At 44.6% G+C, this 24,758-nt stretch overlaps 1 protein-coding gene across 1 annotated transcript in view; it reads right to left on the bottom strand.

Annotated features, from left to right (window-relative positions):
- Window positions 1–1,458: 1,458 nt before the first annotated feature.
- The window catches only part of GRIN3A (glutamate ionotropic receptor NMDA type subunit 3A), a 168,820-nt gene continuing 145,520 nt past the window's right edge, over window positions 1,459–24,758 (bottom strand). The window contains exons 7-9 of the mRNA XM_015068959.3: window positions 11,902–12,066; window positions 10,264–10,340; window positions 1,459–5,599 (exon numbers count right to left, since the gene is read on the bottom strand). Coding sequence (XP_014924445.2) covers window positions 5,257–5,599; window positions 10,264–10,340; window positions 11,902–12,066 — 585 coding nt within the window. The 3' untranslated portion in view covers window positions 1,459–5,256. The remainder of the gene's footprint in view (window positions 5,600–10,263; window positions 10,341–11,901; window positions 12,067–24,758) is intronic.

The following is a 24,758-nucleotide window of genomic DNA, read 5'->3' as shown; positions in this document are numbered from 1 at the left end:
TCTCTGCTTTACACACACACACACACACACACACACACACACACACACACACACACGGTAAGTGTTCTTGTCTCCATAGTACCTGATGTGCATTTATCAGAATATACGCCACATTGTTTTGCCAGTTTGTATCTCCCCACTGGACTGAGCTCTGTGGGGTCAGAATCTGTTTATCTTTCTCTTTCCAGCAGCTAGCACAACATCTGGCTCAAAATACGTATCCAATGAATGACTGAATGATGCAAAACAACCTTGGGTAAGCTGGTGGTTGAATTAGATTGCCATAGATTTGTATTTGTATGATATTCAACTTGGTTATATTCCCAAAGAATGTGTGTGAAGAATGCATCCTGCTAGCAGGTTCATGATGGCAAGGTTGCCAGCCACGAAAAGTGCGGGGTGTGTCACAAACTGCAGAGTGCCTGAGACTGTGGGACTGCTGCCTGATTTTCAGCTGTATTTGTACCAGTTCTCAGTTGGGCCAGAAAGCCAGAGATGCCTAAAACAGCTGTTTCTGTGAGCCTCGGGGACTACAGTGTTGAGTTCAGTGGTGCAGGTCGTGCATTGGCTTCCTTGTCTGTGGAGCTGAGGACCAGGCTGAGGCAGGGGCTGGGGGAGCTGTGGCAGACTGAAGGGGGGTTGGAGGAAGGAGAGGAGTTGTAAGGCAATGATCAGAATCCTGGCAATGGACAATGGCTGTTCTGGAATTGTACCACCTGTGTGTCCGTCTCATCCTGCCACTACTCTCACTAGCTGTGTGACCTTGGGCAACTTCCATAATGCCCTGAGTTGTAGTTTTGCCATCTGTAAAATGGAGTTTACTTTGTTTTTTTATGTTTATTTTTGAGACAGAAACACAGCATGAGTGGGGGAGGGGCAGAGAGCCCGATGCAGGGCTTGAACCCACGAACCGTGAGATCATGACCTGAGCCGAAGTCGGGCGCTTAACCAACTGAGCCACCCAGGGGCCCCATGGAGTTTATCTACTTTAGACTAGGTCTAGAGAACCTGTGCCATGGGGTTCTAACGAAGATTAAATAAGTGCTCAGTAAATGTTAGCTATGACAGTATTGTCTGTTCATAGGTAGGGAAAAGGGCAGATTATGAGAAGGTCTTCGAGCTTAGAGAGCATGCCCATCTTCTTCACTGCTGTGTCTCTAGCACTTGGCTGTTGAACAAGTAGAAGGCTGTTGAATTACCACATGAGGGTGGTCCGGGCAGAATTTTTTAGAGATCTCTCAATGTTGTGGATTTTCCTAGAATGTCTTTCAGACGAAGTCCCTTCGATTCTACTTTGTGATGCCTGGGCTCTGAGTTTTCTCAGTATGTTTTGGGACCATGTTATCTCAACTAAGTAAATGTATAAATCACAGCATGATTGGGTCTCCTATGAGGAAGGGGCTGGTACCATGCCCGTATTTGAATCCCCAAAGATAATGCCAGCAGTACATTGGAAAATGAAGTTTCTATCTGAACATTTATTCCACAGTCATAGAAACTGAAGATGGAAAAGACCTGAGGACATCTAGTCCATCCACATGATTGTACAAGAAAAGTGGCTGGAGCAAAACAGCCTGTTCACTTCATGCTCACGAGACAGCATTTCAATTCTTCCTGGAGCGGAGCGATTGCGCACACACAGTACAATGAAGACACAATGCAAACACTCTTTACAAACCTTAAGAAAATACTTCTAAATACGTTATTTTCATAAAACGATTGGGGACTAAACTGAAAAAGTGAAGGAGTCCTGGATTAGATGGGTGGTGTTGGTGAAGAAAGGAACAACTCAACAGAGCAGGTCGTGAAGCGGTTCTTTCCATGACTACTGGATTTTCTGGTTTGCCTATCAAAAATGAGTTGGGAGGAAGAGAGGCTCTAAAGTACTTTCTTTCCCCTTCATTCTTTATCCACACCTAGGACGTGCGTATTAGTGCCAAGACTTTGTTGGACCCAGCACCAACACTGGAAGCCCCCAGCCTGGAAGACACGCCTCAGTTTTACTTGATGGCTGCTCTGGTTGGCACAGAAGCGGAAGCTCCCAGCTAGGGCTTGTGCAACAGCAGGATCCATGAATAATGGAGAGTCCCCTCCAGGCATGTTGAAGAGCTCAACTGGTTGTATCCCTGTGGCTGCCTCACTTGTCTTCCCATTCTTCCAACTCCTCTTTAAGGGCTGGAAGGATCCCCTTGCCTCTCCACCTCGAGGCATCCACACTCTGGGGCCCTTATTGACAGGAACCAAAGTGTAGCCCTATCAGTTCCTGATCACCCCAGTTCCTGATCACCCCGTCGTACTTGACTGTGTGCTTCCTGTGCCAGAGGAATTTCCCTTGGGACACAGGATGGGGTGTGTAACACAATCAGGCTGTCAGGTTCCAGGTTTCACCACACCAGAGCTTGGATTGGAAAAGAACGGGCCTTCCTGATCTCATGAAACAGAAGCCCAGAAGAGGAGGCAAGGTAGCATCCCTGATCTTTTTTCCTTAGTAAAATACCACCCTCCCCCTGAAGATTTTGATCTTTGTGGTTTTTGAGCCTAAGGGGAGCTGAAAGAACAGAGGTGGAGAACAGAAAGGAGGGTTTTCAAAGGACCCTCCATTTCATGAACTCTATAAAACATAACACACTGTTTCACACATTGCAAAACACTGTTCAATTACTACCGATAAAAACAATCATTGCTACTTAAGACAGCTTCATCTCACCACAAGCAATTACGCTGTTTCTTTTTATCCAGAAAATGGAAGCATTTTAAGCAATGCGGACAGCAGTAAGTCTGCTTTCAGCCCCTGCTGCTGCTTGCCGCATCCTGGCCACCATTTTGGCCAAGAAGTTCCTCAGAAGATATTCGAGAAGCTGTGCACTGGCCATCTACTTTGTGGATAGGCAGGGCCGTCTGGCATGTTACCACTGCTCAGAACGCCCCAGGAGAGAAGCTTAAGGTAAACCTGTTATACAAAAATCCAAACTTACAAAACAGATACGTTAGGGGATAATTGCATTACAAAAGGATTTTTTACAAAAGAATTCACCTCTGGGTTCCTTTAAATAGCCAGCTTCTCAAGTACAGTCAGAATATGAGCTGAGTTATAAAAATGTCTATGTACATTAGGAGCATGGCTGTTACGTGAGTTGAGGTACACCTGTACATCAGCCTTCCAGGCCGCGCAGAGGTTTGGGGAGCGCAGAGCATGATGGCAAGAGTCTACAGCATCATCAGCTGTTGCAGATGGGTAGGGATGGCTACCTGGTATAATTTTCCAAAGACAGTTGCAAACCTATTTCTGGGCCTGGGGCGAGAACATGGGAGGATAGGGCATTTCAAGGCAGAATTGTCCTTTCTGTTTCCAGGGCTCCCCGTTCTGTTTCATCTGTGAGGCTGAAGTCCAAGTCGACCCTTCCCACCTCTCTCATCAGTATCTCTGTGCCTACATCCACCCCAGGGCTTTCTCGGACAATTAACTAAAGTGTTATCTAATTACAGCTTAAGGAATTATCTTTCCCTCGGGACTGGGTAGTGCTTGGCAGAAACACAGGAGAAATTTTGTGATTGAGGAGCCTTTCCAATGATGTGCAGCTGTTAGAGCACAGTGCTTTGGGACAGTGCTGTGAATTCATTGTGGGCGTTCCATTTGCTATGAGGGCGGAGCAAAATAACTGGTAAGTAAAGAAGTCTAGTCCTGAATGGTGCCCTGGGGTGGAAGTGGCTGTATGGAAGGTCAGTCAGCAGCTGTGTGCTGCAACATAAACTCAGAAAGGCTCTTACTTCTCCCCAGGCCTGGAGCAGCCATACTTCTTGAAGTGTTTCTTAAAAAGTAATTGTTGGATCACACCTGTCAATCACCTGGGAGAGTTTGTTAAGGAGTAGGTCTCTGAGCTCCCCTCCAGACTCCCCAGCTCACCCCATCTGCTGGGGAAGGCCCTGGCAATCACGTTCTAATGGGTTCCTAGATGCTTCCTACTTACGCTAGCCCTGGGAACTGATGTTCCATAGTTGGCCAGGACTTTCCCTTCCTGCACGCATGTCCACATCATGGCAACCAGGACAAGGATGCCGGCACGGGGGGAAGCCAGGGTACTGGTATCACTTTCTCGGGGCATTGGGTGGGGCCTGGGGGAGAAGGGAGGGACCACACCTGGTCACAGCCCCTCAGGCATGAGTGGGTACGGGGCTGGGAGACGGACTTGGTAGTGACCAATATAGCTCTGGACAACACAGGGGACAGTCCCAAATGGTAAAGCTTGGTGTTTGCAGGGGAGGTTTGATTTTGGGATTCCTAGAGCTGAGGCAAGTGCTGATTTGAAAATGGCCTGGAATGTGGTTTGCAGAGCATTTTCACTTCACCCACAGTGCCAGCTCACATGTCCTGTACAGGCAATAAGCAGGGATATTCCAGTATCATCCTAAGGCCACATCCGTGCTTTGCTTTTCTTTATAAAAGGCACACTCTAGTGGAGATGCTTAGATTGGAAGTACAGTCCTATTCATTCCTTAGCCAAAGAGCTTTTCTGGCCTGGAGCTTTTGTTCTTCAGCATGGTGTACATTTTTAATGTACTCACCTCTTCTGTCTGTCCTGTTCCCACTCACTCACCACCTCCCTCTCCCCTTTCATAGTCCTACTAAATGTGGGTCAGGATGGTGTCGGAGATCCAGGACCCTCTCAAAAACATGGCTGTTGCCTGATCCAGTCAGTCCTTGGTCTGCTGTGATGCTAATGAGTTCACTTAATGTTTTACATACCCGCCTCACTGCCCTAAGTTTCTCTTGCCCTTATCTGGCTCTACATTCAGAATGCAGGAACAAATGTAGATGGGAGACTTGTATCAAAAGCCCCAACCCTGGATAATCCTGTTCTATACTAAGATTAAAACCAGGTATGAGGAACAGTTTTATCTCCTGGTGGTGTTAGGGCAGAGAAAGGGCTAAAACCCAGAACTATGTGTGTGGCACCTGATGAAAAGATTTTCAGGAGCTGGGGTTGCCCGGTCATTTACAGACCCTTTACCACGCAGTTTACTCCTGACTAATTTATGATCCCTGCTCTTGAAATACCCCTACCCTGGAGAGCTAGAGAGTCAGCTTCTGAAGAGCTGTGGTTGCGTTTTAGGCCATGGGATGAGCAGACTTGACCTCTAAGAAGACTTAGACCTCACCTTCCAAACACTTGTGTCCGTAGTTACAAAAGAGCATTACAAAGTGTCTCAAGGGCTCAGAGGAATGCCAGGAACTGAGAAGGGGAGCAGCATGGTCACCTAGGACTCACAAGTCCGGTTTGTCCTTTGATACTCTTCCAGCTCCGTTTTCCTGCTCACAGCCAGCTGCAGCTCCTGCCGTATCACCTGAATCTGCTTCTCGAGCTCTGAGAGTTCCTGCATCACTGAGTTCCGAGCTCCATTTACGGAGTCCGCCTTTCCATTGGTGGTCAGCGAGGCAGGGAGCTCTCTTCTTCTCGGAGGGAGTGGGATGTCCTGGTGGGCCTGGATGCCCAGCTGGTTTTGTCCTCCTTCGTCACTAAAGATGTATTTCCGTCGGTTGTCATGACTCAGACTGGAAGTATTCCACACACTGGAATGCTGATGGGGTCCCACATTGGACCTAGGAAACAAAGACACATCAGATTTACCTTCCGTTCTGCAGCTCTTAGAGTGCTGTCCCCCGACTGTTGGCCATTTCAAACTGCAGCCGTGGAGCTGGTTATGCATTCAGAGGTGAAGCCACAAAGCCAGGGACAGACTCCTGCTGGAGTGGCACAGGGACAAAAAGAGTCAATACAGTTCTTTTTCAACTGCAGATCAAGGTCTTACCAACTCGGAATGGGTGTGTCATCTGGAGGGCTGATGGACCAGGGTGTGGCATATTTTTTGAAGTACCTTGGATGTCTTTCCATTCCCTTCCTGCTGGTGAGGCTCAGAGAGCAGCAGTGCCTTGAAACATTCTCTGGCCATAAAGATGGTGCTTTAGGAAAAGGGAGAATCTGTTGGACTCGAAGCAGCGATACTATAAAACGGCTCATCCTTAGTCCCACAGGACTACTCTGATGTTTACTACTTGAGTTTGAGGGGAATAAAAACATACAAGCTGCAGGTTTCAGCAAAAAGTTTTCCATTATAGGGATCACTTTACATGGGCTGAGAATGACAGCTCGTGTCTGAAGCTTAAAAAGAAACCCCAAGAAAGCCTCAAATTCTTGCCGGAATAAAGAAAGTCAATAGAAATAGATTCACCATCCTCCTTTAGGCTTCCATCAAAGCAACTACCCCATCTCAGAGAGATGGCTGTACACAGGAAGAGTTACTGTCGGACAGGCACAAGAGGAGGGGGATGTGGTGCCTGAAATCCACTGACAGATGCAATGAGAAGAGTTTCTTGCTTCAAGAACAGACTGGAGCCCTAAGCAGGATAGCTTCTGATTTCTTCTAGCCGGGGAGGAGGACGGCGGCGGGGAAGAGGAGGGTTATGACCACTTTTGCAATCTACCACAGGGCAAACCTAAGTAGAAACACTCTATTATAAAGTCCTTGTGTTTTTGTTCCCATCCATGTAACTGAATCAAGACTTTATTTCTGGATTCTTACTTTCCAGAAGAAGGGGAGGACCTCCAGAGGCAGGGGAACAGGGAGGGGTAATAAAGTCTTGATTCAGTTACATGGATGAGAACAGAAACACAAGGGCTTAATAGGATGATTCTGCTTCATCTTGCCCTGTGGTAGACTGCAGAAATGGTCACAATCCTTTGTTCCTCCTTTCCATCCATGTCCCTCTCTAATGTGACTTTGCAGCTCATCTTTATCAAGGGGGATTCAAGGGCATGGGGGAAGTCTGGCTTTCCCTCCCCCTCGAATGTAGTCTGGTTTCATGACTTGTTTTGGCAACAGAAAATAGCAGAAGTGGCACGTGGCAGTTCCAAGCCTAAACTTTTTAAGAAGCCTCGTGCACCTTCACTGAGGGTCCCTCTCAGACCCTGCTGCTACAGTGGGAACAAGTCCAGACTAGTCTGCTGATCTAACAGATCATGTGCAGAGAGCCCCCAGTCTTCTCAGTTGACCCAGCCAAGGCCATAGACCAGCCAGCTTAGCTGCTTTTCCCCTCCCCACAAGCTGGCTGCAGACATATGAGCAAATGTAGCCAAGCTCAACCAAGTCTGGCCCAGATCAGGAAACTGCACAGCTGACCCACAGATTACTAAGCAACTTGCTGTTGTTGTAAAAAAGTTATTAGATAATTTTCTTACACAGCAAAAAATAAGATACGTGCCCCAAGCCATCAAAATACATTCCAAACTACCCTGCGGTTCCTTTACATTTCTCATCATCTAAGTCTCCTATCAATGAGCAGGTGGCACCAGAGCTTAGCTTTCATGGGTCCTGGGCTGTGAAACAGCTCCACTGGCTTTACACCTAGATCAGATGTGCAGTTACAATTTTATTTTCAGCTCTACGGTTCCCTTGAATTTTTCCTTCAAATCTTTTCCAATTGAATTTGAGAAATTTCAAGACCGTCTCATCTAGTTTACAGTTTTTGTGTATCTGGGGGTGAGGAGAAAGGGGAAATGGGGGTGTATTGGAGACCCAGTGGGGTGAAGTATAAACCAAAACTTACATGAAATCCCAGGTTCAATAAACCAAAGACTAGGCATAGTCTCTTGCAATATCTACTTTTTTTCTCTGCTTTAAATAGAAAAGGAACAACATCTACTTTAAGCCTTTCCTCAAATCCCCATGTTAGTAATTCGTTCACCTATCTTTCTTTTTTAACTCAAATCTTTATTCTCCAGCAGGTACACACACAATCCACCATCCCCGGTCCTCGGGGCCACACTCATCTGCATTCACCCACTAATTTATTGTTTTATTCAATAAATATGGGGCACACTGGAGGGACGCCACGGTGTAGCAGACACAGGCATTTGCATAGATATTCTTCCAAGAAAAGAGGGAAAAAGTTTTCAACCCAACAGACCTAACTCTGGGACCACAGAATGATTCCTAAGGAAAACCTAGGAGAAGGGTGTCTGCAAATTCTCCTGGTATGTCTGGGCAACCACAGAAATCAGGTAAGTGGAGATAGCCCCTATGGTTTTCTCCAGAGCTTTGTACAGATATCTGGGAGTATATATAATACGGAAGAATAAGCAAAAGCTGGCTTCCATGACAAAGGCTGGTTGCCAGCATTTACAAGTGCCCTGGTAATCGACATGTGGCTCTGGGCTCCCTATGAATAGAAGATGACAGATACTGGTGTCTAATTGGAAGCCTCTACAGGGTTTAGGTTATGTTTTGTACTGAACCTTCCTCAGCCTCAGAGTGTAATGTGACCTGTGGGTGAACTGCATTTGACACTAAAAATGAGCAAAACGAGCTTCCACAGACCAATTATGTAACACTGAAGTTCAGTACTCCATGAGACTATTCCGAGGAGACGTGACAGCTGGGGGGACCTCAAACACTCACGGCATCTGAAAGGTTACGTACAGCCGGGTGTCGGGCTGTAGGGAGGCGGCACCGCGGGCGTGGGCCCAGGATAGGCCATGAGGGCATGTTTTGTCTTAGCTCCTCAAAATAAGGGGCTCCAAAAGGGAATCTGCCAAGAAAAATGGATCCATTGAGTGGAAGACACATTTGGTTCTCAACTGAGGTGTGAGAGAGGTGATTAGGGATCACATCATGGTTGGAAATGGGATCACTGGGCTTCCTGTTTCTATTGTGGCTGGTAAACAAATGCTTTGTCATGAGATAAGGTCTTTGCTGCTATGTCTTCTTGTGTCCCCCTGGTTAAAAAATTTGTGTTAATAATTACAGAAAAAAAAGCCTATGGAACATGACATAGAACAGCTGTGACCTGATTAGTCTACAGCTTGTCACTGACAGGGCTGCAATATGATCCAGGAATACCACAGACTGAGAGGGTGGGAGGGTGGAAAGAGGGGCTCCGAGAGATAACGGAAAGGATTCTGACAAGCTAGATGCAACCTGGAGACAATGGGATGGCAGCAGTCCCAGAGGAGGTACAAACGATGAAAAAAAATCATGCTTTTTCACCCCTTTTTCCTTCTCTGCTATTATGAGAAGCCTGAGTGGCAGATTTCAAAATTACCCAGAAAGCTGAACTTTGAGCTGAAGCTCTGCCCCAGAGCTGCCTGGAGGGGGTGCCCTGAACTGAGGCCTCTGGGCCTGAGAAAGAAGGAGGTGGGCCGCCCCAGGCAGCAAGCAGCAGAGGCCAGCCAGGAGCTGGGCCAAATGTTACCGGCATCTTCAGCCACAACAGCCATTCCCAGGCTGGATGTGGGGAAGGTGTGAAGCTTCGGTTTTCAGATGTCATCTATGCATTTAATGCTTTTTACTTCCTACTAATGAGACGCTTTTTCTAGGGAGTTTGTAGGAAGAGTGCCAGGAAATGGATTAAGCAGAACACGTCTGTTGCATATTTCAAATATTCCTAGGAGTGCTGGAAAGGAGTAGGGAGCAGAACCATGCCAGAAAGGCAATACTGTGTGAAACGAATTGCCTGCAGTACTCCTGAATTAAGTCTTATGTGTACTCTGTGCATGATAACAAGAGCTAAAATGGCTTTGTTTTCAGGGCTTTACATGTGTTATTTAATTTTTACAGCATCTCTAGGTAAAGTAGGTACTGCTTTTATCACAATCACAAATGAGGACACTGAGGCACAAAGAGGTTAAATAAGTAACTTGCTCAAGGCCACATGTATAGCAAGTGTCTGTGACAGGTTTTGGATCCAGATGCTTGACTTTAGAGACCACAGCCTCATTGCTAACCATGACATATATTGCCTGTACTGCATTTCAGTGTCCATGTACGTACAGATATATTTTTTATTCTCTGTTCTATTTCTGTTTGAAATCACATATACTTTTACTGAGGGTGCTATCATTAACTTGGTCCTGATTTGATCTGAATTATTTATACATTATTTCCCCTTGGAGCAGGGAGTCTCAGTTACACCTCTCCACTTTTATTATCTTTTAGAAATTTTTTTAAATGTTTGAGAGAGACAGAGAGAGAGAGCAGGCGCACAAGTGGGAGAGGGGCAGAGAGACAGGGAGGGAGATACAGAGTACGAAGCAGACTCCAAGCTCCTCACTGTCAGCACAGAGCCTGACATGGGGCTCAAGCTCACGAACCATGAGATCATGACTTGAGCCAAAGTTGGATGCTTCACCTACTGAGCCACCCAGACACCCCAACATCTCTCCACTTTTATTTTAACCAACATAAAGACACCTGGCGCTGGTCTCTTACCTTTTTTCCACACGTTTAGTCTTGAAACGCTGCTGCTTTTCCTCTACAAATGATGTGTTGAGTGCTCTATGTAATCTCTGGCAGAAAGAACAGATTCACGCATTAGAAACACACCGTCTGGGACAAAGTACCTCCTGAGATTCAACAGTGTATCTCGTTGTTACTAATATTTTAGCCTCTTTAAACACATTTCCAGGGATGCCCCAAAACAGATCAACAACCTTCAGCCCTAAATCTCAAAAGAACCAAATTCTAAGTTGTTATTCTACCTGGAGGGAAAAAAGTAATTTGATAGGTAGCTTAGAAACACTCTGGGTTGGGGGCACCAGGGTGGCTCAGTCGGTTGAGTATCCGACTTCAATTCAGGTCCTGATCTCGCGGTTCGTGAGTTTGAGCCCCGCATCGGGCCCTGTGCTACCAGCTCAGAGCCTGGCGCCTGCTTCGGATTCTGTGTCTCCCTCTCTCTCTGCCCCTCCCCTGCTCATTCTCTCTCTCTCTCTCAAAAATAATAAAGATTTAAAAAAACTAAAAAAAAAAAACGCTCTGGGTTGTAAAAAGGTATGTGACAGAAAGAAGAGCTGTCACAACGTGTGTGGCTAAAGGCCTTGTGGAATTGCTAAAGGTGAGTCAGAAACTTAAGTCTGAACTTCTTGCCAGCCAAAACAAAGCAGGCAAGCATTCAGAATGAATGAAGCCAGTCACGTTAGCACACAATGAAGGTAACCTGTCTGTGGAGTTCTCCTGAGGAGACCAAATACTTTCCAAGATGAAGCAGGAAGAACAGGGTTCCAAGTGAGGAAACCAATGACAGTGACTTATCAAAAAAAAGGAGGGAGGGGAGGGGATGGTGTTAACACAACGGAGAGGTTGGCATCTGGGCAGCCTGACAGCCCAATGAGGCTCAGGAGGCTGGAGGGAGCCCTGAGGGAGCCCTTGGTAGGAGATCAAGATGGCACCATGGGCCTCTGCCTCACCGGGGTCAGCTGATGCTGCTGCCAGACCCTCTCCCCTTCTGATTCTCAGTACCCTTTGGATTCTTCTACTTTGGCCCTCCGTGCCAGCTGCCTTCAGGGGGCACTGTGCAAGGGAATGTGCCTGAAGGGCTGGTTGGCCTGGCGGTTTCAGTCCTCCCGTGAATGAGTGTGCTGGTGTCTGCCTTACCCGGCCGGCCTTCGATCCTGTGTGGCTCTGCCTTGGCACCAGTGGACTTGGCCCTTTGGGACCATTGAAAATGGGGGCAGAATAGAGCTCAGTGGGTTCATCTAAAGGGAAACAGGGACTCGAAGCTCATTTAATGAGTTTCAATTTTAGCTAGAATGGAGTCTGTAGGAAATAAATCTTTCACACCATCTCTTCAGATTGTCGCTATTAAGTGAAATCAGGTTAAAAACAATTCTGTTGCTTCCAATGTGAGCAACAGTGGAAGTTTATAGGAAAGGACAGGTTGTTGTGGGATAGGCTAATTCAAGGGGAAAGTGAACTAATGGGATAGAAGAACTCCATCTTCTACACTGTCTAGACCACCCTACGTCTCTTGGGAACTTGTCACCTGTCGTTCTGACTTGGGGCTCTGGACTCTCCCACCACTGGGAATTCTGACAGTTAAGAATACTGGAGCAGGACACCTGCGGCACTCACCTGGCTGGTGTGGAGCCAGTACTGCAGCCTAGATTTGTTCTTGATTCGTGGAAGCAGCAGCCTGTACACTATGTGCTCACCAATGGTGGTCAAGATGGACAGACCAAATCCGACGCACAGCAGCACGAACAGTCCAGAGAAGTGTTTGATGCCCATTTGCAAAGTCTGTGGCAGAACAGGAAAGGAAAGGCCATGAGTGTGATTCTCCTCCTGGCCCCAGGCTTGTTTAAAAAAAAATTTTTTTTTAATCTTTATTTATGTATGAGACGGAGGACAGACCGTGAGCAGGGGAGGGGCAGAGAGAGAGGGACAGCTGTCAGCACAGAGCCCGACGCGGGGCTCGAACTCACGAACTATGAGATCATGACCTGAGCCGAAGTCGGACGCTCAACTGACTGAGCCACCAGGCACCCCTAGGGTTGTTTTAAGATGCAGATACTTTTTCCTTGGACCCAAGCAGAGTAGGAGAGCATCCCTCCCTGCGAGCTCGGCAGCCTTCACCATACTACACGTTGTAAGAGGAACCCAGCCAGGACCAAGGGCTCCTGAGCAGCACACTTTCCAGGGAGCTGCACACACATAGTTCTATTTTATGAATGGTTCCTGCGTCTGGAAGGCCCCACAGTCACTACAGAGAGACTGAGAGAGCAGGAGAGACCAAGAATTGAGACAATTTAACAAACTAAAGCACTGAACAGTTATCAAGGAAAGAACCTTTCTCAGGGACACAGAATGAGAAGGTTTAAGGGGAAGAGATGATGAATTCGATAATTTTGACATTTAGATCTGGCAGGAACATAGAGATCATCTAGTTCAATGTCCTCATTTTTTATTTTTTTAATTTATTGTTTTTAATGTTTATTTTTGAGAAAGAGAGAGAGAGAGAGAGAGAGAGCGCGCGCACAGGGGAAGGGCAGAGAGAGGGAGACACAGAATCCAAAGCAGGCTCCAGGCTGAGTTGTCAGCACAGAGCCGATGCGGGGCTTGAACTCACAAGCTGTGAGATCATGACCTGACCCAAAGTCGGTCACTTAAACGACTGAGCCACCCAGGCGCCCCTCAATGTCCTCATTTTACAGATGAGGGACCTGGGACCAGGGAAGTGAAGTAAAATCAGGCAGGTCACAAAATTAGACAGCCACAGAGGAGAAAAAGGAAGGACCTAATATTTACTGATTGCTTACTTTTTTGCACTAAGATAGGCATTGAAACCACAATTCACAGTTGAAGAAACTTAAGTCCTTTCAGGTTTTAAGTGGCAGAGCTATTCTATAATTCCATGTTTGTTTAGCTGCGAAGACTGGGTTCTTTCTGCTGTACAACCCAAACAGCAGCAGTTACATAACAATAGTTACAACGACTATATGGGGCAGGCACTTTGCTAAGTGATTTACATAAGAGATCTAACAGAATCCTCACAAATTCTCTATGAAATGGGTATTACTCGGTCACAGACATCAATGATGACAGTCAATCCTGCAGAAAGAAAGACTGACACACCGAGTGCCTACTACGTGTCAGGCACTCTTGAAGTACCATGGGATGAAGACAGGAGGGTTATGTCCCTGTTTGTTTTTTATTTTTTTTAACGTTTATTTTATTTTTGAGACAGAGGGAGACAGAGCATGAATGGGGGAGGGTCAGGGAGAGAGGGAGACACAGAATCTGAAACAGGCTCCAGGCTCTGAGCTGTCAGCACAGAGCCCGACACAGGGCTCGAACTCACGGACCCTGAGATCATGACCTGAGCCAAAGTCGGACGCTTAACCGACTGAGCCACCCAGGCGCCCCACGTCCCTGCCTTTAATCAGCTTGAGTCTAGGGAGGAAGCAAACATTTATACCCCATGATACGTATGCTGATCCAGGTCTCCTCAGTTTTGTAGAGGAGGTGGCTTGTGAGATAAGATTTAAAGTAAGAGAGGTAGGGGGCGCCTGGGTGGCTCAGTCGGTTGAGCGTCCAACTTCGGCTCAGGTCACGATCTCGCGGTCCGTGAGTTCGAGCCCTGCGTCAGGCTCTGGGCTGATGGCTCAGAGCCTGGAGCCTGCTTCCGATTCTGTGTCTCCCTCTCTCTCTGCCCCTCCCCCGCTCATGCTCTGTCTCTCTCAGTCTCAAAAATAAATAAATGTTAAAAAAAAAAATTAAAGTAAGAGAGGTAGAATGTGGAGGCTTGGTGGGAAAGTAAGCACTCTGAAGGCAGAAGAAACAGAGGGAAAGAAGTGACCTCTGGTGCAGTGGTGGAAGAGGTTGTGAAACAGACCAATATGGCTGAGGGGGAGAGTGCAGCAGGCGTGTGTTGTGAGGGAGAAACAGGGCCCACTTAGCATGTCAGTGCTAAGGAGCCTGGTGTCATCCCTCTGCTGAGGGCTTTTGATCACCATCATTGTCATCGTCAATAATTATTTAGCAGTTAATTGTGGAAGGCGTAGCTCTGAACACTTTATCACTGTAGCAGCTTGCTTACTATTCATAACAACCTATGAGGTAGGTACTTAGGAACAAAATAGCTTAGCAACTTGTCCAAGGTCACATAACTAGCAAAGGTTAGAGCTGGGGTTCAAACCCAGGCAGTCTGGCTCCAGAGCCTATACTCTTAACCACCTCACTTGACTGATGTCAGTGTCCTCCCATTTTCTCTCTCTCTCTCTCTCTCTCTCTTTTTTGTTTTTTTTTTTGAGAGAGAGCATGTGAGTTGGGGAGGGGCAGAGGAAGAGGGAGACAGAATCCTAAGTAGGCTCCATGCCCAGCATGGAGCCCAATGCAGGGCTTGATCCCATGACAATGAGATCATGACCTGAGCCCAAATCAAGAGTCAGATGCTTAACCGACTGAGCAACCCAGGAGCCCCTTTTTTTTCCTCCCATTCTCTTCAGGGGTTTTCCTTTCTTTCATTCTCTCCATTTCTACCTCCAATCCTGAAGAAATAGCTAGCCAAATGTGATTCAGGCATGGGTCTGCCTCCTGGGTATACCAGGAAGTCCATCTGAGGGCAGCAGAGGTAGAGCTTGGGGATTTCAGACTCCAGTGGAGTCTCTTTTCTTCCATGACAGCACCTGCAGCAATGGCTCTGTATGAATGCCAGCTTCTGGAATCCCTGGAGAAGTAATGGCTCTAGGTGAGCCGGGGCACAGAGCATGCCCCACGTATAGGAGCTTGAGCACAAGGCAGGACTAGGGAGACCACCTGAGATTGAGGCAGATGCCCAGCCCTAGGGAATAAAAGAATGCTGGTCTAGGAAAGGCAAGAGGTGTATCAGATCCCGAGAGCTACACAGGTCCCATGGATTCTCCTGGCACATCTCTGTACCAGTGGTGACCACCCATATAACGCTGACCCCCAGAAAGTAGATTATGAATGTGTCTGAAAATAGTCCTTGGGCTGGACCTGTCGTAATGTGTATGGTATGGCTATTATATAAGGATTCAATGAGTTGTTACTACTACGGTAGAAGAATAAAATGGCGGAATTCATTTCCAACTTTAACACTAACATCGTCAAACATTCAGCAAAACACTTAACATACTGGCACTGCTTTCTTATAAGTTGCTGCCAAGATGAGGGCGACAAATGTAACTTATGGCGAAACATCACATCTTGCCTTTGCACGCGTGACTTCCCCCTCTTGTGCATGACAAGAACTGGTCTCATTTTCCTCTTATTGCCTCAATAACAAATAGGCTATATTCAGTTTATTTTACACATTTTTCTTTTAATTTCTGTTGTTTACCCCCACATACATTTAATAGACTAACAGATAGTTACCATCTATTGGGCGTCTAATGTGTGTGCCAGACATCATATGTGCATATTATGATCTTATGATAACCCTATTAGTATTATTATCCCCATTTCACATTCAAGGAAACTGAGTCTCATAGAGATTAACTACCTTACTCAAGATCTTACAAGCTAATAAATGAAGGAGACTGGCTATGGATCCAGGACTGTTTGATGCTAAAGCCTGTGCTGCTTTTCAAGTGAACACCATTTACAGGTATCCCTTGTGATCTGAACTCTTCATATTTATTCCCTAGAACTTGCAGATATTTTAATTCAAAATCCACCATCTGAATTGAAAATCCACTATAATCTTCCTGTGAGCATCACTGAATGTGTTTAAATTGGGTCCGAGTCTCAATGATAAGATATCTCGCGGCAGTTGTGATATTCAGCTGTTCTTCTCCCAGGATCATGTTGAATGAATGTGCTGTGCATTAGCTATGTGCATCTGCTCCACATATCACGCGAAAAATTTCTTTCTAATAAAGTGGAACTTGCTCAACTTCACATTTAACATTGGCCAGAGGAAGAAGAAGAGAAGCAGTGGATATTCAACGTCAAATCTTGACAATACATTTAAGCAATGCAGACAAAATGATGGCGGTTGCAAGTGACGGGAGTATGGACATCATTCAGAAGTGCAGTCAGGGCCCAGGGGTGTGTTGTCAACAGCCGCATAAGTGACGGCAAGGCAATGCCAACAGACATGAGGTTCGTGTTTTCCTCATCCCATTGCTTCTTCTGAAGCTTCATTTGATAGCTTGCAGCCACACACATCTGGGGGCTCCAGTGCCAAAGAGAGAAGACTGTCCTAGGATTTAGCCATGGGCAAATCTCACGCATTCATGGCTTCACCTAGTCCTTCACATGCTCGTTCTAGGCCATCTGATGTCACTGAGCTACCTCTTTAATCAATAAGTAACCACTCAAAAATTTGCCTTGCTTGCTTATTTTATTTTACTAAATATTATTTGTATTTATTATGCTTTTTTAACATTTTATTTTAGTATTTACGTTAGTATAAATTCATTGCATTGTGGAGGGAAAACATACTCCGCATACAGCACCCGTGAATATCCACTAAGTATGCTTTCAAGAAGCGGTATTTTAAATGCTTTATTTTATGCAGAAATCGTTGATGGATTGTCATTTATAACAATCCATGCATCATGTCTAAGCTATTAAACATTTACACGTGTCTAAGACCGCTTTAGACAATTTAAATTGACTGGGGTTTTGGGTGAGGTGGGAATGCTTTGTGTCCTTTTTTGTTTTTGTTTTTCATTTTTCATTTAAAACAATGGAAAGGACTCCCACCATCTGGAAATTCACTAGCCAACATATTTCTAGGAATGGACTAGAATCAGATAAAGGGAGATGCCTGTACTGTCAAATGTCCTGAGTGGTCTCTGCCCACACCATCAGTGCTCCCAGTGATACACAGAGGCCAAGACCACCAATTTCGTTGCTGCCTAAACTGTGCTTTGCATCTTGCTCAGATGTGGACATTTGAAACATCTGACAGCTGGTTAGATAACTGACTAGTTCTGAAACCTCCAGCAGGAAATGCACTGAAAGTATTTCATGCACCATTTGCCTTAGATGTGACTAAGTCCCGAGCCCCCAGTGCACATCTCTCAACACACGACAACTACCACTTTCTGTATCCTCTAAGGAGTTGTCTATACTTGTTTTCAAGTCCTCTGTCCTCATTCTCTTTTGGATTCACTCCAATCAGGCTTTTTGTCCCAACCTATAACCTCGATGACTCCTGTCAAAGCCATCAATAACCTCCACATTGCCAAAGCCAGATCAGTTTTCACCTTATTCATGTATCAGGTTGGACACCATTGATTATTTCATCCTCTTTGACATATTTTCTTCACTGTTTCAAGGATACCTTTGTTCTACTTCAGTCTTGTTTACTGGTTCCTCCCCACCTTTCTGATCATAAACGTTGGCATGCCTTTGATTCTTTGGCTACGTTCACTTTCCTATCCAGACTCTTGGCTTTAAATACTACCTATATGTCAATGACTTGTACATTTACATCTTCCCCAACTCTCTATTCAGTCTCTCTACTTGGATATCTAATGGACACCTCAAACTTAACACGTTGAAATAAGCTAACTCCCCCCCCCCCCCACACACACACTGGAAACTGCTTCTCATAGTCTTTCTCATCAAAGAATCTCCATCCTTGAAATTGCTCAGGCCAAAAACCTTAGAGTCATCTTTGACTCCTCTCTTTCTTTAGTCTTCCATTCCTAGGGTGGCTGTAAATATGGTGGACCCTACCTTCAAAGTTTACCCAGAGTCTGATGGCTTTCCACCACCTCCACCGGCCACTCTGGTCTATGCCACCATCCTCTCTTACCTAGCCTAATGAAATAGCCTTCTATTTGATTCCCTGACCCCCTCAATCTGTCTTCTGCACAAGATTCAGCTTAACCTCCTCAAAATACCATGTCATTCAATGAGTGGTGACAGTATTCCATCTCACATAGAGTAAACATCAGAGTCCTTACAATGGTCTACATGACCTTCCATGATTTAGGCCCACACTTCCTGACTTCATATCCTTCTCTCACTTGTTCATTCTGCTTAGCTACTTGGGCTTCCTCATGCTTCTTTAAGTCTACGGAGCAGGTGAGGGTCTTCGTTTTCTGTTCTCTCTGCCTATAACTCTGTAGCCAGTAATCAATACTGTTCCTTCCCCACGTTTTCTGCAAGTCTCTATTCAAATGTCATTTATCAGTAAAGTCTACCCTAACCGTGTGGTTAAAAAGGCAAATCTTGGGGCCTCTGGGTGGCTCAGCCGGTTAAGCATCTGACTTCGGCTCAGGTAATGATCTCGAGGTTCGTGAGTTGGAGCCTTGCGTCGGGCTCTCTGCTGACAGCTCCAAGCCTTGAGCCTGCTGCGGATTCTGTGTCTCTCTCTCCCTCTCTGCCCCTCCCCTGCTCACACTCTGTCTCTCAAAAATGAATAAACATTAAAAAATTTTATTTTTTAAAAAGACAAATCCTGCCCTTCTCCCCTTTCTTTCCTGGATACAACCTATCCCCCCTCGCTGTTCTTTTTCCCTACTGAGATAATATATATTAGTTTATTGCCTATTTTGCTCCTCAAGTAGAATGTAAGCTCTAAGAGGCCAGGGATTTTGCCCATTTTGTTCTGAGCATACACTAATTGCCTAGAGCAGTGCCTAGCATTTGCTAGGTGTTCAATTAATATTTTTTGAATGAATGGAGGAAAGTGTATGAAAGCTGGAATCTTTTTTTTTTTAATAACGTAAATGTACACAAAATTTTACCCCAAACACTTTCGTATATCTCAGGAGATTTTTAGAATAATTCTGTGAAGGGAAAGACAGAGATGGATATTCTCAATTGATAGATAAGAAAACAGGCCCGGAGACCTTGGAGAACTTGCCATCCTGACTTCTAATGCCAGTGTTCATCATTCATCACTCTGGGGGACCTCACTGGGGGGAAATATATTTACAATTAAAAAGGTAAAAAATTGGAGACAGAATGTAATGATTTTAGCTGGCTTGTGTATATTGTACTGATTTTATTCCCTTCATGTAGTTTTGGTGGGTCTACCAATCACAGATTCCCTGTTCTTTGGTCCCCTAATGCCAAGCATGTGACCCAAGGTAAAACCAATTTGCATTTGAAGCAGAGACTTTTGGCATCGAAAGTGGGTGAGGCTGAGTCATTTCCAGTGTCAGTGCCTCAAAGGCATAGGCCCCTATTTCCTGCCACTAACATCCCTTGAATCCCATGGCTCCAGAGGCATCATCAGTTACTCTCTTTCTTACTCCAAAACATCGAGTTCCCCGCTATTCTTTTGATAATCTCTTCTTTTCCGCTTGCTTAAATTAATCTGTTGCTTGCAACCAAAGAATCTGAGCTGACAGACTGCTTAAAGGATTAAGCTCCTCTAGCTCTGAGGTACAAATACAATCTCTCTTGATATAGACTTTATTTCTCATGCAGAACGCTGAAATGAATGGGTGAGCCTGTTCTAGGCAGATTTCTCTGACAGGGTGAGGCTTTGCTTTTCTCTGCCTCCAAAAGCTTAGTGTATAGTAGGTGCTCAATAAATAGCTTATTAAATACAGTATATATCTGAAAAGAAACTTAGTTATAATTACTCTCATGATTTCCAACACCTTGTAAATATGCTTCTCTCAGAGCAAAATAACTACAAGAACCAGGGGAGATCATTTCATATTTCAGTGATTTAGTGCTTTAAACTTTGCATGGTCTCCTCTTTTGAGTCTGCAAAACCCAATCCTGGTGTTCACAATAATGTTCGTTGTTCTTAAAAAAATTTTTTTTAATTTATTTTTTGAGAGAGAGACAGAAAGAGCAAGCAGGGGAGGGAGAGCGAGAATCCCAAGCAGGCTCCACACTGTCAGCACAGAGCTAGCCTAGATGTGGGGCTTGAATTCGCAAGCCATGAGATCATGACCTAAGCTGAAACCGAGTCGGACGCTTAACAGACTGAGCCACTCAAGTGCCCCTTTCGATTTTCTTTCATAAGAACAGCCCCTACTCCTGTTCTTATTAAAGAAAAACAAAAGGGGTGCCTGGGTGGCTCAGTCGGTTAAATGTCTGACTTAAGCTCAGGTTATGATCTCACGGCTCGTGGATTTGAGCCCCGTGTCAGGCTCTGTGCTGACAGTGGAGCCTGCTTCAGATTCTGTGTTTCCCTCTCTCTCTGCCCCTCCCCACTCACACTCTCTCTCTCTCAAAAATAAACATTAAAAAAAAAAAAAAAGAACAGGAGTAGGTGGGGGGAAAAATGGTTTTAGTGAGAGGTATAAAGAAAAGAAAGGCTGTGGAGCTTCTGAAATATGGATGACTCCTAGATACTTGGAAGCAAGATGAGTAGGAAGCAAATGCTGTTTCTAATTTAGAAAACCTGATTTATATATATATATATTTGCCACCCACTCTTTTGACCAGAAGAACAGCAGCTCAATAAATTTGGCAGATTCATTGTTGCGTCTATACATACTACCCTCTGAGGGTAGTCTGAGCTGTCAGCACAAAGCCTGACACCGGGCTCAAACCCACAGACCGCAAGATCATGACCTGAGCCCAACTGGGCTGCTTAACTGACTGAGCCACCCAGGAGCCCCTACCTCTGTCTTCTTTAACCTGGAATCTGCTTAATGGCTCTGTCACCATGGCACTGCCCATGCTGCTGAAGAAATTCTCTCTCTGTTGCTTACATTTTCCAAGCCCCTGTTCCTTCTAGGCTTTGACAACCATTTTTCAGCTTTGGACCTGGTGCTCAATTTGCCACATTAGCTCCATTGTGCAGTCTTTTGAAAATCTAAATTTATTATTAAAACAACTCAAAAATATTTCTAAAACTTAGAGATGATTAACCATAATCCTTTTCCTATACAAATACTTTCTTGTTAAAAAAATATTTTAGGGGCACCTGGGTGGCCCAGTTGGTTGAGTGTCTGACTTCCAGTCAGGTCATGATCTCTCAGTTAGTGAGTTCAAGCCCCACATCAGGCTCACTGCTATCAGCCTGTCAGTGAAGTGCACTGCTTTGGACCCTCTGTCCCCCTCTCTCTATCCCTCTGCCTCTTGCACTCTCCCAAAAATAAATACAAATTTTTTTTTAATTTTTCAGTAATCTCTACGCCCAACATGGGGCTTGTGAGAAATAAGCCACTGACCCAATCAAAGGAGGGACACGGATACTAGGAGCACAGTGAAGTGAGGCTTTAATCAATGTTCTTGCAAGAGTGTGTCTGATGGGCAGGCACACTTGGGGCAGTTACAGCAGACAATCTATCTCCTAGCTTGCAAGTCCCTCCCCTGGCTCCTCATTGGCTGAGTACTACAGAGGTTACAGCCTTATGCAGACATCACCTATGTCCTATGCCTACTAAGGCAAAAAGTAGTCTGATTGTAACAAATGTACATTCCCTGAGGTGATGCAGAGACTTTTGGTCCCTCTCCCCTTTGTTCTTTGGTTCATGCTTATTGCAAAGGCCATGAAAATAAGCCTGGTGAAGCAGAGACGGGAAGAAGAACCAGGAAGTGAAGGGCTCAAGGGTTTGGGACTCCATTATGGGGGAGGGAGAGCTTCATATATATATATTTCCAATAGGTTGTAAACCTACTGTTAATTAGACAGCACAGCTTTTGTTTGCTTTTTCTGAAAATGAATCATCTCCCTTCCTTCTCACAGGGCTCAAACTCACAAACCCAAGGTCAAGAGTCTCATGCTCTACCAACTGAGCCAGCCAGACGACCCTACAAATACTTTCTTTCAGTTCTTCATTTTCTCTTCTGAACTGCATATGAACCATACACATATGTATTTTCCAGAGTTATGTAACCATAACATAACAATCATCCTTTTTAAAAAACAATACAATTTTTAAAAAATGGGAGTTTAGTCATTTTATTAATTTTAATGACTCTACATTATCACCTATTATTTATCATAATTGACTTAACTAATCTCAAACTGTCAAGTGTTTGATTTTCTTCAATATTATTCATTATACATACACGATAAATATTGCTGCAACAAAAAATAATTTGTGTATAGCATTTAAAAATTGTCTGTGCTTCTCTGACATACATATTGCAATGGGTGATATTAACAGGTTAGAGAATATAACCATTCTGATGCCTTGTAGTGTGTGAAACAGCCCTCACAAAATGTGAAGAAAATCATTCCCAAGGTTGCCACAATGCACAGATTGCTCACATTCTTGCCAAGCCTGTTTCTTTCTTTCTTTCTTTTTTTTTTTTTTAAGTTTATTTATTTTTGAGAGTGAGAGAGAGACAGAGTGTGAGTGGGGAGGGGCAGAAAAAGGGAGACAATCCGAAGCAGGCTCCAGGCTCTGAGCCGAAACTGGATGCTCAACTGACTGAGCCACCCAGGCACCCCAAGCCTGTTTCATAATTAATCATTTTTTCCTGTTTTAAATGTTCTGATTTGTATTTATTTAGTGAGGCTAACTATTTTTTGATGTTTGTTTTTCCTATCTCCTTTTGTATGAATACTGTATTTGTATCCTTTGCCAATTATAGATTTCAGACAAGGTGAGGCTTTTTACTAGAAAAAGCTATTAACCTCTTTCCAAACATGTTATTTATGTTTCTCTAATTTTTAAGTTTTACCGTTAGCATTGTTTTGTGAAATTTTATTATACAGAAGTTTGAAATTTTATATGGTACATTTATTTTGACTATTATAAATTCTTCTATTGTTTCTGTTGTTACAAGAGTATCAGTTGGGATACATGTTTTATGAGCAGTTGCTGTATTTCTGAAAAATAACGAGCACTTTAATCCATCCTGAGCTTTTGTACTAAAGAGTGGAACACGTTATTTTCTCTTTGTTGAGACTTTGCATTTCAGCTCCTTGCTTCAGAGGTGCCTTAGCCAATGAAAGCTCACACTCATCTCAGGGTGGCATGCATTCCTTTATGATATGGGCTTTGATTTAAAATTTTCAGATTTTAAAAATATTGGAAAATAAAAAAATCGTGAGGACGGGGACGCATGGGTGGCTCAGTCAGTTAAGTGTCCAAGTCTTGATTTTGGCTCAGGTCATGATCTCATGGCTCGTGAGATCGAGCCCCACGTCAGCCTCTGTGCTAACAATGTGGAGCCTGTTTGGGATTCTCTCTTTCCCTCTTTCTCTGCCTCCCTCCTGCTCGCATGCCTGTGAGCTCTCTCTCTCTCGCTCTCTCAAAATAAATAAACAAACATTAAAAATTTGTGAGGACAAACATCATGTAAAGCCTCTGAACTGTCAGGTTGTATGCAGCTTTCTGGCTGCTGGTGTCCCTTCAGTGTTCTGTTTTTTCATTGTGAATCAGCTAATGCCTTTAAAGCTGACACATGATTTGCTGCTCTTCACACAGTCACCAGCCTTTGGGATAGCTACAGTAGCAAGTATGAGAGGAGAGGGGTCCAGTTCTGATTCTCAGTCTAGTGGCCTTTTATGATGTCACCTTGCCCTTAAAAACACCCAAACCTCTTCCTTTTTGAGGCATGCAAAGTAGACAAAACACAGTAGCTGTACCAATGGCCTCCTACATGCTAACAGAGAGAATCAATAGCATAGAGAAGTGAAGAAGAGAATTTGTAACTAAACAACACAAAAATTTCCTGAGCGTTTTCCCTGAGAATGTATCTAAAGCATGATAGACTTAAGAGGATAAACCAACAGTGCTAAGGCTGTATTTTCTCCTGTGTTTAAAAAAAAGAGGTGTTTAGTGGTTTGGGATTACAACATATGGTAGAGAGCAGAGACAATTCATTAATATAGGATTCCTAACAACATACTGTTACTGATTTGTACAGCTGCGGAGTATATTGGTTGTTGTTATCAGTTTAATCTAAATCCTGTCACTTATTTTTCAAAATGAGATGAAGGTAGAAGATAACTTAAGACTGTCTTGCTTAAATGACATGTCAGATAAAGGGCTAGTATCCAAAATCTAGAAAGAATTTCTCAAACTCAACACCCAAAAAATGAATAATCCAGTGAAGAAATGGGCAAAAGACATGAATAGACACTTCTCCAAAGAAGACATCTAGATGGCTGACACATGAAAAAATGCTCCACATCACTCATCATCAGGGAAATACAATCAAAACCACAATGAGATACCACCTCACAGCTGTCAGAATGGCAAACATTAACAACTCAGGCAACAACAGATGTTGGCGAGGATGGGGAGAAAGAGGATCTCTTTTGCACTGCTGGTGGGAATGCAAACTGGTGCAGCCACTCTGGAAAACAGTATGGAGGTTCCTCAAAAGATTAAAAATAGAACTACCCTACACCCAGCAATTGCACTACTAGGTATACATCCAAGGGATACAGGTGTGCTGTTTTGAAGGGGCACATGCACCCCAATGTTTATGGCAGTGCTACTGACAATAGCCAGAGTATGGAAAGAGCCCATAATGTCCATCGGCAGATGAACGGATAAAGATGTGGTATATATGTATACACACACACACACACACACACACACACACACACACACACACACACACTGGAGTATTACTTG

The sequence above is a fragment of the Acinonyx jubatus genome, chromosome D4, assembly GCF_027475565.1.
Source record: "Acinonyx jubatus isolate Ajub_Pintada_27869175 chromosome D4, VMU_Ajub_asm_v1.0, whole genome shotgun sequence".
Classification (NCBI taxonomy): Eukaryota; Metazoa; Chordata; class Mammalia; order Carnivora; family Felidae; genus Acinonyx; species Acinonyx jubatus.
The sequence above is the reverse complement of the archived record's forward strand: the minus strand, read 5'-3'. Positions and strand labels throughout refer to the sequence as shown.